Source organism: Ipomoea nil, unplaced genomic scaffold (assembly GCF_001879475.1).
Source record: "Ipomoea nil cultivar Tokyo-kokei standard unplaced genomic scaffold, Asagao_1.1 scaffold3326, whole genome shotgun sequence".
Taxonomy (NCBI): domain Eukaryota; kingdom Viridiplantae; phylum Streptophyta; class Magnoliopsida; order Solanales; family Convolvulaceae; genus Ipomoea; species Ipomoea nil.
In genome coordinates this window covers 154,103-168,005 of record NW_017619754.1, presented here as the reverse complement: position 1 = coordinate 168,005, position 13,903 = coordinate 154,103, and the positions used below count along the sequence as shown (strand labels likewise).

The following is a 13,903-nucleotide window of genomic DNA, read 5'->3' as shown; positions in this document are numbered from 1 at the left end:
AGCTTTGTGTACCTTGCTAAATTGTTTCCAAAACTATTTACCAATAAAACTTCAGCATCCTTTCATTGTGAAATTTGTCATATTGCTAAGCATACTCGAAATGTTTATTCTCAAATTCCATACAAACCTTCCACTGCATTTTCATTGATTCACAATGATGTGTGGGGTCACTCACTGATAAAAATGTTTATGGCACTCGATGGTTTGTGACATTTGTTGACGATCATACACTGGTAACTTGGGTTTTTCTTATGAGAAACAAGTTAGAGGTTGGGAAAATTTTCAAACATTTAATCTTATGGTCCAAAACCAATAGAACTCTAAGATTCAGATACTCAAGTCAGACAATACTAGAGAATACTTCACTAGTAATCTTAATACCTATCTACAAAGTCATGGGATTATTTATATAAGTTCTTGCGTTAACACCCCCCAACAAAATGGGGTGACTGAACGAAAGAATAGAAATCTCTTGGAAGTTGCCCGGTGCCTTATGTTCTCTTCGCATGTTCCTAATTATTTATGGGGGAAGTCATTCTCATAGCCACTTATCTCATTAACTGTATGCCATCTAGAGTCCTTAATTTTAAAAACCCACGTCAACTTCTTCTGCAATGTTTTCCTCATATACGTGCAATCTCATCTGATTTACCACTCAAGGTATTTGGTTGCACGGTATTTGTTCATGTGTATCCCCAACACCGTAGCAAATTTGATCCTAGAGCCAATAAGTGTATTTTTCTGGGATATTCCCCAACACAGAAAGGATACAAGTGTTATTCTCCAACCACAAAAAAGTTATACACCACTATGGATGTCTCTTTCTTTGAACATATATCATTCTATCCCAAATCTCATGTTCAGGGAGAGAGCATGAACGAACATCAAATTTGGGAGTCCTTTCTCGAGTCTGTACCTTTGCCCATTCAGAGTCACTAAATTCTTCTCAACCTGTGGCCGAATCTAAGTTTATTCTCCAAGTGAACTTGGTTAGATCCGCTGCCCCAACCTAAATAGATCGGGATGGATCCTTTTAGGCGAGGTGAAAACTACTGCTAGTTAAGCATTTGCTCGATCTTCACACTTAAGTCGGGTCGTCAGTAAGGTTAGTCATGGTCGAAAATAATTCCTCATGATGACTTGACTTAATACCAAGCACGTATGCAATACATATAAATAGGTATACTCGGAGAATGCTTTCCACCAATTAAAAATTATCGTAACAAAGTTTAATATATTTGTTGGTAGGGAATTATTAAAATTATAGTAAGCTTGCAAAACTGATGATTAGGGCTAGGGATTAAAATTGGTTCCAAAAAAAAAGGGCTAGGGATTAAAATTGCATTTTTCCCCATTTATTATGTACGACCTTATTCAACAGTCAACACAGCTACTCAACGGTGACGGCGACGCGTGAAAGTAGTCTAGGCAAAAGCCACCTGTGATATGTACGAACACGAAGCCATGCCCACTTCCCAACACCTGTTCTTCCTCTCCTTAGATATCACCAAGAAAACACCATAAAAGGGCGCACAAAATGGGATCGCTCATGAGTTTAAACAAGAAGATCAGTAAAGAAGAGATGGAGATGGCTCTTACCAAGGCCAAGGAGATTGTTTCTTCTCACCCTGCGGTTGTCTTTAGGTCAGACACTTCTCTTTTCTTGACAAATTTTCCTCATTTATTTTCTTTTAAATTCAGATTTACTGTTCCTCCCCTTTCTGGTCTTGATAATCTTTCTTATTGTATATTCAAGAGTTCAATTTTTTTTTTTTTTTTGGGGGTGGGGGGCTCTAATTTGTTGCTGTAGAAGCTTCAAGTTATGGATGTCAGATTGTCAGCCACTCAATTTATTGGCCATTTAGCTCTTCCAGTTCAACCAAAATTAGGGTTTTTTTAAAAAGGAAAAATTAGGGTTTTTTTTGTTTTCATATTTTGGCTCTTGGTAATTGAAATATCATGTGTTCTACCATGATAGTTAAATTGAAATAACATGAAAAATATTATAAATTGATGAGTTCTATTATATGTACTCTTAAATTCTACTTTCTCATTTGTACTCCATGACATGACAAACAAAGATTGGTTATTTTCATCGTGTGAGTCCAGGGAATATATCTACATCAAGAATTTGTGAGAGTGAATAAAAATCGGAAGTAAGAAATGAGAGTATTTTCCAACATGAGAATGCGTTGATTTACTTCTATCATCTTATTAGGCTGTACTCATCCTAAAAATTTTACTTAATAAAATAATGTGGCATGCTTTTATGGAAAATAATTTTATTTATTTATTTTATTTATTTTATTGGAGTGAGAACTTTTTTAAAGTAAAGAATTATAAATTTGATGGTGTAGAAGTAAAGTCCACTTTAAAAGTGGGAGGGTATTTGGTGTAGAAGTAAAGTCCACTTTTAAAGTGGGAGGGTATTGCAGGAATAAGTATAGACTTATATATTCCCATTCCTACTACCATTTATGTACTCTCTCATCACTACTTGCACCTATATAGTTTCAATTACCCATTTACCTACCTATCTACCCACAAACCCCTCCTCCAATCACATTCATTTGTAAATAGTGAGTTGGACACTTTTGGTCTCCTTAGTTGTTGGAGTGTGCCTCCACTTTTGGTCCCATGTTGGTGCTTTTGGACTTTTGGTCCTCAAAAGAAGTACATTGAAAATGTTACAATATGAGTTTAAACACTTTTTAGGAAAATATTACGTGTACTCTCACTTTATACTTCTAAATTTTGCTCCCACACATAAAATCAAGTCTTGATGTAGACACTTGTATTTAGATTCACTAGCTTAGAGCCTCCCATTTCAAGGGAGTAAAATTGAGGACATAAGATTTGGGGTACATAGAACTCCACTTTTTATTAGCCATGGGCCCATGGTTGTTGTCTTTTCACTTTAATTCCACCACAAATTACACATTTTGGGACATAAAGCATTGCTTTGTGGAGATGTTGACCACCCTTTGTCTTATTTTTCCTCCTACTTGAGGAGCCTTGTGCACTAGTTGGTAGAGCCATGGATTTCACTGCTCTCTCCTCTTGCCACATGTGCTAAAAATATTTTTTTAAAAGATTGTTTGCCAAAGTTTTTAAGAAAGGTTTTCTTACTAAAAACCATCTTCCTCTAACCTCAAATAAAAGGTCATTGTCTAGACTGCTAACCATATTTGCTTACACCTATCACCTGTAATGGGTGTTTAAATTATGAAGCATGTGGGGAACTATAAGGACTTTCTACTGTCAAACATTAGTAGAAGGGAGCATGAATCTGCTCTTCTGTTTAAGGGCATATACCCTTTTATATAGTTTTATTGCTATCTGTATTCTTCTTGATGTTGGCTGCAAACTTTCACAAGTTATGATATATTGATAATTTGATACTCCTCTGAGTGCAAAGGGCAAGTCATGAACATGCAATTTGATCTCTGTTTTGTAATTTAATTTCATATTTCAGTCTGTTTTTTTCACTTGCAAGGGCCCACATGGGCCTTCTTAGTAAGAAAATTATTGTCCTGATGGTTATTAGGACTCTGTATTCTATCAGCTTTAGAATTTCTTTCCCTTTTCTGTGTATTATTGTAACTCTTCCTTTACTAGTCCATCATATACTTTGTGAATACGATTGATCATTTGCTAATATTATTGTTCTCATCATTTGCATGCTACTTTGTTTATGCAGTAAAACATATTGTGGATATTGCACTAGAGTGAAAAACCTTCTTAACCAGCTTGGTGCTGCCTACAAACTCATTGAGCTTGACCAAGAAAGTATGCTGTCTTACCTGATAACTTTACAGGCATTTAGTTTGCTGACTTTTTGCATAAAAGCTTTATGAGCTTTACTGATTTTTTTGAAGATGATGGGGATGCTATTCAGCAAGCCTTGCTGGAGTGGACTGGTCAGAGGACTGTGCCCAATGTTTTCATTGGAGGGAAGCATGTTGGAGGCTGTGATAGTACACTACTAATCCCTCTAATATTAATTGAATAAATGTCAATTTTGGTCCTATGATTATTATTAGCATAGTCACAGTTTTGGTCCACAAGTTTAATGACTTATTTGTCATCTAATGATACTATCATTTTAATGTTAATTTTGATCACTCCAGTCATCGGTTCGACTCAAACATTCTGGAATCTCAAAATTTTAAGGTTATTTTCAACATTCTGGAATCTTAAAATTTTAAGGTTATTTTCATCCATCCAGACCAAGAAACTGGGGAAAAGGTTTACTAATGAGATAACCAAAGGGCGAAAATAACCTTAAAATTTTGATATTTCAGAATGTTTGACTTGGGTAACTTTAAAATTTTGAAATTTCAGAATGTTTGAGTCGGACTGGTGACCAGAGTGATCAAAATTGACATTAAAATGATAGTCATTGGATGTCAATTATTGAACTTGTGGATCAAAACTGTCATTACACTAATAGTAGTGGGATCAAAATTGGTATTTATTCAATATTAACTAGTCCCATTTTATCCAAACCACAATTTGGGGGAGACTTGTATAGACAATAGAAATGATTGTTTTGCTCTGTGTGTGTTTTGTTTGCAGAAACTTTGGAGAAGCACCAACAAGGGCAGCTTGTAGCCATGCTAACCGATGCTGGCGCCATTACCACCAAATCTGCTCAACTCACCAATGTCAATGCTGTCTAACTATATAGACTCAAGTAAATCTCTGTATAAACTGTTCCTCCTAGAGTTTAATAATATTGGTTGAAGAAGAAGATGATGATGATGATGATGTTGCAACCAAATGGTCCTTTTGCTTTTCCTCAGTAGATTGGCTTACTGGCCTTTTACAGGGTTGGATTATTGTGTAAGATATATAAGTACATGTTTCTGTTATTTGGCTTCAGTTGTTTCAACTTGTAGTTGCTATGTTATGTCACAAATTATTGCTTACCAATCTCCTTCTCTCTTCTAAAAGAGAACTATAATAGGGAATTTCTTAGGAACATGTTTGGTTGGATGGAAAAAGTTTTTCAAAAAATTATATTTTCTTACAAGAATTTCCTTAATTTTGTGGAAAAAGTATTTAAGGGGAGGGGTGGTATTTTGTCTTCATTGCTTACCAATCTCCTTCTCTCTTCTAAAAGAGAACTATAATAGGGAATTTCTTAGGAACATGTTTGGTTGGATGGAAAAAGTTTTTCAAAAAATTATATTTTCTTACAAGAATTTCCTTAATTTTGTGGAAAAAGTATTTAAGGGGAGGGGTGGTATTTTGTCTTCAATGAAAATTGGAAAGAAAGTATAATATGGTTAGACAATTTTGCCTTGGTTGTTTTCATTAGGAATAAGGGTCAAATAGGTCATTGAACTGCACCTAATAATGCAATTAGGTCATTGAACTTTAAAAAGTAACAATTAGCTCTTTGAACTAACTAATTCTATTGGATTAGTCCAATTTATAAGTTTTGGAGATTGTTAACAGGTCACTCCTAATTTATAATATTTTAAAAAAATTATTATTTAAAATAATTATTTAAAATTAAAATTAAAATTAAAAAAAAAAAAAAAAAAAAAGATACCGTCACTGCCGGAGACGAAGAAACCTTCTTCGTCTCTGGCCATGGAGACCGAGTTAATTTCTTCGTCTCTGGCCGGAGACGAAGAAGGTTCCTTCGTCTCCGGCCAGAGACGAAGAAGTTAACTCCGTCTCATTGGCCGGAGACGAAGAAACTCTTCGTCAAGAGTCTCTTCGTCTCCGGCCATAGAGACGAAGATATTCTTCGTCTCCGGCCATGGAGACGAAGAAGAACTCCGTCTCCAGCCAGAGACGAAGAACTCCGTCTCCATGGCCGGAGACGAAGAAACCTTCTTCGTCTCCGGCGTGTCGATCTGTTTTTTTTTTTTTTTTTTTTTTTTTTTAATTATTAATATTAAATAATTATTTTAAATAATAATTAAAATTTTTTTTGAAAAGGGATAACCTGCTAACAACATGGAAACTTACAAATTAGACTAATTGAATAGAATTCGTTAGTTCAAGGATCCAATTGTAGCTTTTTAAAGTTCGGTGGCCTAATTGCATTATTGAGTGCAGTTCGATGGCCTATTTGACCCTTATTTTCCTTTTTATTATTATTAATTTAAGGGCATTTTAGTCTTTATACTCATTATTTCTTACAATTTCAACCTCAACCAAATAACAGAATTAATATTCTTACTAATTTTTTTTTCACCAACTAAAAATTGTAATTAATTTTCTTAGTAATTTTTTTCTATGGAATTTCAATTTCATTTTCTTTCAAATATTTTTCGCGAACCAAACAGGATCTATAAATGTGCAGCTAAATTTATTGCACTGAAACATAAAATTGGAACTTAGTATGATTTATCTCTTTTGTGTATTTGTGAACTATTAGACTTTATTTGATACACACTCATTTCTCTCATCATCTAAATAATATGATTAAATTTGTGAAATTAAAAGTGATTTACAAGCTATTGAGGTTATTTAATGTACACGTTTTAATAGTGATTGTGTATTTTTTGAAGTAAAATTGACAATAACTCAATAGACTTTGGTGAAAACATAAAAGATTGTTCATAGAAAAACAAAATTAGGCACTTGTGAGCCTCCAATAAACTTCCTTGTAAAATGGGACCAGTTTCTCTACAAACTGAACCAATAACAGCCGCAAATATACTAAAGCCTACTAATATTATTTCCTTTTTCTTAATAGTATAGTATTCCTGAAGGAAACAGTGCAGTCTCATATTCTTGTCACCTATAGTACATCATAATCCAACTTTTTTCCATCAACAATTCATGCTGAGACTGGAGCACTGAGAAGTGATGATTCTTTGACATTCTGAAAAAAACAATGAAAAGAGCAAGTAAGAGATTCATTCTATATCTAAAGCAATTGCTAGGATTAAGTTCTCATTACTTTTGAAACTTGTATCCACAGATCAAGAGTATCCACAGCTTTGCCAGAAAGCAGCGTTTCTCGAGCAAGAGCCACTCCTTCACCCAGACTGTCTACACGCCCGCTAACAAATACAGCTGCGGCTGCATTCAGTACCTGTCAACATTTTCACGATAAGTAACCAGCTTGGTTGGCGTGAGTGGCCGTGCACTCTTATTCCTTAAGAGAGGTCGGGAGTTCGCCAACCCCTCTCGTATGGAAAAATCAATCTGGCCAGCACTTTGCCCCTTAATTGGGTCGAGCCAGTGCGAATAGGGATTAGTCTGAGTATGGTACGGGCTTAAAGGTGCATCCTACAGTTAGAGGACCTGCTCAGGACACCTTGTGGTGTGACCAAAAAAACATTTTCACGATAAGTTGGGATTATGTGAAATAGAGAAGCTCGGTCCATGAAGTTCCCACCAGTCCAGGGTCCGGGGAAGTGTTGGATTTTTTAGAGGTGTTTGGTCTTCCGTTATTATTATCATGTGCAAAGTTGAAGAAAAGCTACTTAGTACCAAACTTGTGCTGAGTTGTATCAATGAATATAAGAACAGAGGGGCTTACAAATGCATCGCCAATTGGACCACTTTCACCATGTAGCACTCGCCTAAGTGTCGCCGCATTGAAGTCCGGGGGTCCGCCTTTCAAGCTCTCCAAAGTGCAGCGCGGAATGCCAAAGTCCACTGTCCAATGATATCATCTTGTTAGATTAATTTGTAGAAACAGAAATGTAAGGGCACCATTGGAATTCATGCTCCTGAGTACGAGTGGCAGGGACTTTTCATTTAGTTGTGTGTAAGAAACTATGGCAACTTGCAAGAAAATTTTGAACTTGATTGAATGGAAGCAAGATACTTACATGGGTCAAATGGGAATTTTTCAATCTTAGAAGGGGTAACATCGACGATTAAGCCAGGCCCTGTTTACATGAATCATTTGCAAGGAAGCATTGTCGAATTAGGAACTTTAATCACGCATTTAAAACTCAAGAAAAGATAGCGATACTATAAACTAGCTCACACTGAATTTTATGTTTTCTACCAAAACCGATAATCTTACCAAGAGGGCTCATCTCATCTAGGCCTTCTGAGTGAACAACCAATGCTCTTTTCATCCCAAACCGTTGAACTGCTTTTGCCATTTTGTGGACCTAAAACACATCGATTCTTTCAGAAGATACGTATGCAGATAGCAAGTCGGAGTGAACTCGTAAGCAGAAAAAACGAAAAAAAAATAAAATAAAATAAAAAAAATCGGGGGAGTGGGGGTGGGAGAGAAAGGATATAATGGAACTCACGAGGTCTTCTTTGTTTACTCCAATGACAGCAAAAGGCACTCTGGCTGGATTTAACATCGGGCCCAGGATATTAAATATCGTCTTGACTTTGAGTTTCTTCCTGACAGGACTAACAATCTTCATTGCAGGGTGGTAGATGGGAGACATCATAAAGCCAATCCCTGCTTCATTTACACACTTCTTAACCCCCTGTCCCAACAACAATGAGAGAGACTAGTCACCATAACCATTATAGGAAAAAAATATATATAATACAGTACATCGTAATGAGCTTTATTACCCAAACGGTTCAACGGTCTTATTTAAATGCACTAAAGAAAATGATTAACAATCTTAAAGTTTAGCGCACATGCTATCCATGTAAAAGTATATCACGTTTGTCCAACTAATTCTACCTAATACTATACCCAGAGGCTTGGGCTATAAACTTTGTTTTCTTTTCCACCCTAAAACCTCGTGTTACACAACTTCACCTGACCATTGCCAATGTAGTAAACAAAAAAAGTGTGACAATTGTTTGATAACACCTACAAAATCTCTTGATACTACACCCTTTTTTGAATAGCTTTTATATGTTTAAAAAATAGATAAACATGTTTTACTAACAATTTTGTTAGATGTATCCCAAAAAATTATATTAATTCTGGATTTAATACAAACCTCAGGGTCTAGCTCGATAGCAACCCCTAGTGTTTCCAGCACATCGGCGCTCCCACAAGCAGATGAACTAGACCTATTTCCTTGCTGCAAGGAAATCAAAGTAGTTTTCAGCCCCGATTATCATTAAGGCGTTAAAGGATTAAAAATCAAGAAGGAAATGGGAAAAAAAAAAAAACCATTTAACGCTATTAGAACGAAGGAGCTTTGTCAACCTTTGCAACTTTGACACCACAAGCCGCAGCAAGAATTGAAGCACCCGTAGAAATGTTAACCGTGTTTGCACCATCACCACCTGTGCCAACAATATCAACTGCACCTTCTAATCCTTCAACTCTTCTACAATGCTTTATCATAGCCCTTGCCATTCCCACCACCTAACCATTCAAAATCGAACTCTCGGAATATTGAACCAGACATTTGCATCAAACAATTCATCAATGCATAAGTCGATCATAGAAAGATGATACATACTTCTTCATAAGTTTCTCCTTTAGCCCTCAAGAGAACAAGAAAGGCGCTAATCAGTGCCTCGTCAGCACCATCCAACAGAAAATCAAGGGATTCTTCAGCTTCAGATTCAGTCAAGTCTTTTCCACTAATCAAAGTCTCAATCAACTAACATATAAAATCCAACAAAACCCCAAAACAAATCAATAATCAGTCTATAAGGTAAAACACATGAAAACAACAATCCAGAAAAAAAAAAATCCCAATTTGTTACATTAAACATAGAACACAAATTGCCTGAATAAGGTAAAACACATATGACAACAATAATCCAGTAAAAAAAAAAAAATCCCAATTTGTTACATCAAACATAGAACACAAATTGCCTGAAACAGATTCTACAAATAGGCCATCAAGCAACCATGGTTTTGATCCATTCCAAATCTCATTTCACCTTTTCTTAAACAAGGGTCAAAGCTGCCAGCCTAACAGATTATAGTTCGGATTCATTCAAGAGAAGGGGAAACAACAGAAAATAAAAATCAAACCTTTACCTGACTAAAAGTGGGTATGGATGAAGAATTCTTGGTTGAATTAGGCAATGCAGAGAGAACAGAAGAGCACCTCCTAATCTGGGTATTCGACAGGAAAGCTGGACTTTGCTCATATCTGAAGCTCAACGCCCTGGGAAGGAGACACGTGCGGTTCTGAGATGACCCGGAGGCAGAAAGAGCAGAGAATCGGAAGGAGCATTGTACGAGAGCCATATCTCTGATTCTGGACAGATTGTTCACTTCTTTCTGGTTTATCAATAAGAATGTAATAAATGCAGAAAGGGAAATCCCACTTGGCTATGAAATTTGGTGGAAAATCGGCTCCAGTCACTCGTCAGAGGGTGTAGTTGGCAATCATAAGGAGTTAATGATAGTAATGGCGACTGGGTACGAGATTGTTGATATTTGCCCACACAATCCGTGTATGTCTTTGACTATTTTTCCCCCAAATATGTCTTTGACTCTTGTGAGAGGGGGAGAGGGTTGTTTTTTCTTCTTCAAGTCACAAACTCAGAATCGATTATTACAGATTTACAAATGATGCAGTTTAAAATTGGTAAATTTAATTATCATATATTTAGATATAAATTTGATCCCATTTTTTCATATGATTTGAAATTACAAAGACTAAAGCCCGTTTGGTTGGAGGATATCAAAATTCTACTCTTACATAATTTCTAACTAATTAACAAATTCTTTTATATGGTTAGAGAGAATTACAATTTTTCTATTTTCATGAAATTATGCTTATTTCTTAGGCTAATTCACATAGTATTTCGTCCATACAATTATGTAAATTATTTTAATTCACATATTATTACACATATAAAATTATGCTAGTGGTTATTTTTGAATAAAATCTTAATAATTATGGTAATTAAAAAATTAATTCACACATTATATTTTTTTAAAACTGTTTTTTTTTTAATACTTGTCGTACTATAGATTATATCTAATCAATTAATAAAATTAATGGTACACATATTAGACATAATTAAATGAAATTAAATATACACATATTACGGCCATAATTAAAAAAATTAAACATACACATATTACGTCAATAATTAAACAAAATTAATCATACACATATTATTTTAATTAAGAATAATATACATTCTTTAATTACCATAATTATTCAAATTTCATGAACGTCATAATCTATATATATATATATATATATATATATATATATATATATATATATATATATATATATATACAAAATCTTCCAATTTTATTTTCCCGCTCAAACTTGTGTAGTAAAACCTATTTGGTAAGCAAATGTAAAATGGAAATTAATTAAAATTTATTAATTGATAATATTACATAATTACACCTTTCCTTTTTGAAAAATTATACAAGTTTATAATTCTCATATTTTCTATCTATAAATACAATGGATTGGTGAGTTTGGAAATCATAATTTTTCCTTTTGCACTGGTTCCCTCTTCTTCCTGTTCTCTCTGTGGAATCATATATTGGTGTTGCACTCATGAAAATGTAAATATTTTTTTACAGTTTTCAAGATTAATAATAATAATAATAATAATAATATTATTATTATTATTATTATTGTTGTTATTATTATTATTATTATTATTATTATTACTATTATTATTATTATTATTATTAATATTATTATTATTATTATTATTATTATTATTATTATTATTATTATTATTATTATTATTATTATTATTATTATTATTATTATTATTATTATTATTATTATTTTGCAATTGTAGCTTGAAGTGTTTTTAGTGCCGTTGGATCCTAAGGATTGGGCGTTGATGGAGACCCGTGTAACATTGACTACAAAGCTGATTTCTTAATTTTTCGGCAGCAAGGAAGGGCCGACGTTTTTCTTATCAGAAATCAAACTCTTCTTCTCCTCACAGGCAACGAAGCGTTTTGCCGAACCGGAAAGTGATTCTTTTTTTTTTTTTTTCTCTTTATTCCTCTGAGATAATTACAAGATGTATACGAAAAACAAAACAGAACCCTGGTTTCAACACCAAAAACATAGAAGTTAAGGATAGAGACTGAGGACTAAGCCACGGATCTGAACTAACAAATAATGTATAATATTATTAGTACAAAATAATGTATAATATTATTAGTACAAAATGTCAAAATAGTATAATTAATACAATATACACTTAATATGTGTGTATACACTTAATGTATAATATTATTAGTACAAAATAAATTATACTTGTCTTAAAAATTAATTATTAATATTATTGCCTAATAATTATGTATTATTACCTTTTTTGGTGTAATTATTATGGTAATCTATATACATATATATTTTTATACTTAATATATAATATTATTGGCACAAAATAAATTATTATTACCTTAATATATAATTAATTTTTAATATAATTTCCTAATTTTTATTATTGGTAATTATTCTAATAATTTTTCTTTTCTTCTTTCGTGTAATTACTATGGTAATGTATTTAAATATTGAAAGAGAACAAGTATTATAATTAATATAATTAATGAAATTATTATGGTAATTGCCACAATATTTGGTAATTTTAATTAATGAAATTGAGAAATATAAGATTTATTATGTGAAAATATTTTTGACAATTTCATTAAATTATAATGAATAAAATATGAAATATAATTAAGGAAATGAAATTATAAAATTAACAAAATATAAACATTTATAAAAATTTCAAATACATACATACGCTTATGCACTATACTAATCATACAAAATTTAAATGCTACTTTTTAAATTTCTAATAATTTTTAAAGTATAAATCTATCAATATAAGTCTATACTATTATTAAAAATAAAATTCTCATTCTTACTTTCCCGCCCAAACAATAAAAAAGGAAAAAAATTTACCAATTAATAATACTAATAATAATTAATAAAAATGTTAGTAGTAAAATAGAAAAAAAAATCCTTAATTCACGAAAAATAAAAAAGAAAACGGAATTCACTGATTAATTAATACTAACAATAATCAGTAAAAAATTTTTGTAGTAAAATAGGAAAATAAAAAAGATCCTTAATTCACTAAAAATGGAAATATAAACGGAATTTACCGAGTATTACTAATAATAATAAACAATAAAATAGGAAAATAAAAGGAGTCTTAATTCAATGAAAATGAAAAAAACATGGAATATTGTGAAAAAAAAAGTAATAATAAGGATAGCAATAAAAAAAAATCCTACCAAAAATTAGAAAAGTAAAAAAGATTCTTATTTCACGAAAAATAGAAAAGAAAACGGAATTCACTGATTAATTAATACTAATAATAATCAGTAAAAAAGTTAGCAGTAAAATAGAAAAATAAAAAAGGATCCTTAATTCACTAAAAATCTATACTATTATTAAAAACAAAATCATCATTTCTTACTTTTCCACTCAAACAATAAAAAATGGGAAAAAATTACCAATTAATAATCTTAATAATAATTAGTAAGAAAGTTAGTAGTAAAATAGAAAAAAAAATCCTTATTTCACAAAAAATAGAAAAGGAAACAGAATTCTATCAGTAAAAAAAGTTTGTAGCAAAATATAAAAATAAAAAAGGATCCTTAATTCACTAAAAATGGAAATATAAACGAAATTTTAATAATAAGTAAAATAAAAAAAAAATAAAAAAAGAGTCTTAATTCAATGAAAATGGAAAAAAAATAGAAGGTTGTGAAAAAGGGGTCATAATAAGGACCATAATAGTAAAAAAAAATAGAAAATCCTACCAAAATTTTTATAAAAAAAAAGATTCTTAATTCACGAGAGAAATTAGAAAAGAAAACGGAATTCACTGATTAATTAATACTAATAATAATCATTAAAAATGTTAGCAGTAAAATAGAAAAAAAAAGATCCTTAATTCACTAAAAATGAAAAAAGAAACGAAATTCAATGATTAATACTAATAATATTGAGTAAAATTGAAAAATAAAAAAGGATTCTTAATTCAATGAAAATGAAAAATGGAAATGAAATGTTGTTTTAAAAAA

The 13,903-nt window shown here is 32.1% G+C and overlaps 2 protein-coding genes and 1 long non-coding RNA gene across 3 annotated transcripts; 2 read left to right on the top strand and 1 right to left on the bottom strand.

The window, feature by feature from the left end:
* The first annotated feature begins 1,307 nt into the window (after window positions 1-1,307).
* LOC109170745 (glutaredoxin-like) lies at window positions 1,308-4,934 on the top strand. Its single transcript, XM_019319896.1, has 4 exons — window positions 1,308-1,644; window positions 3,701-3,789; window positions 3,879-3,977; window positions 4,579-4,934. Exons 1-4 carry the CDS (start codon window positions 1,538-1,540, stop codon window positions 4,680-4,682), a joined length of 399 nt encoding a protein of 132 aa, XP_019175441.1. The 5' UTR covers window positions 1,308-1,537; the 3' UTR covers window positions 4,683-4,934.
* Window positions 4,935-6,608: 1,674 nt separating this feature from the next.
* Window positions 6,609-10,367, bottom strand: LOC109170743 (anthranilate phosphoribosyltransferase, chloroplastic-like). Its single transcript, XM_019319895.1, has 10 exons — window positions 9,905-10,367; window positions 9,375-9,518; window positions 9,116-9,277; window positions 8,904-8,987; window positions 8,244-8,432; window positions 8,006-8,096; window positions 7,806-7,865; window positions 7,511-7,629; window positions 6,926-7,060; window positions 6,609-6,847 (listed from the first exon to the last, which is right to left on the bottom strand). The coding sequence occupies exons 1-10, from the start codon at window positions 10,115-10,117 to the stop codon at window positions 6,803-6,805; spliced, it is 1,242 nt and encodes a 413-aa protein (XP_019175440.1). The 5' UTR covers window positions 10,118-10,367; the 3' UTR covers window positions 6,609-6,802.
* Window positions 7,040-7,504, top strand: LOC109170744. The gene is made up of 3 exons (XR_002052485.1): window positions 7,040-7,081; window positions 7,134-7,140; window positions 7,322-7,504. It is a non-coding gene; the product is annotated as an uncharacterized LOC109170744 (long non-coding RNA).
* Window positions 10,368-13,903: the final 3,536 nt, after the last annotated feature.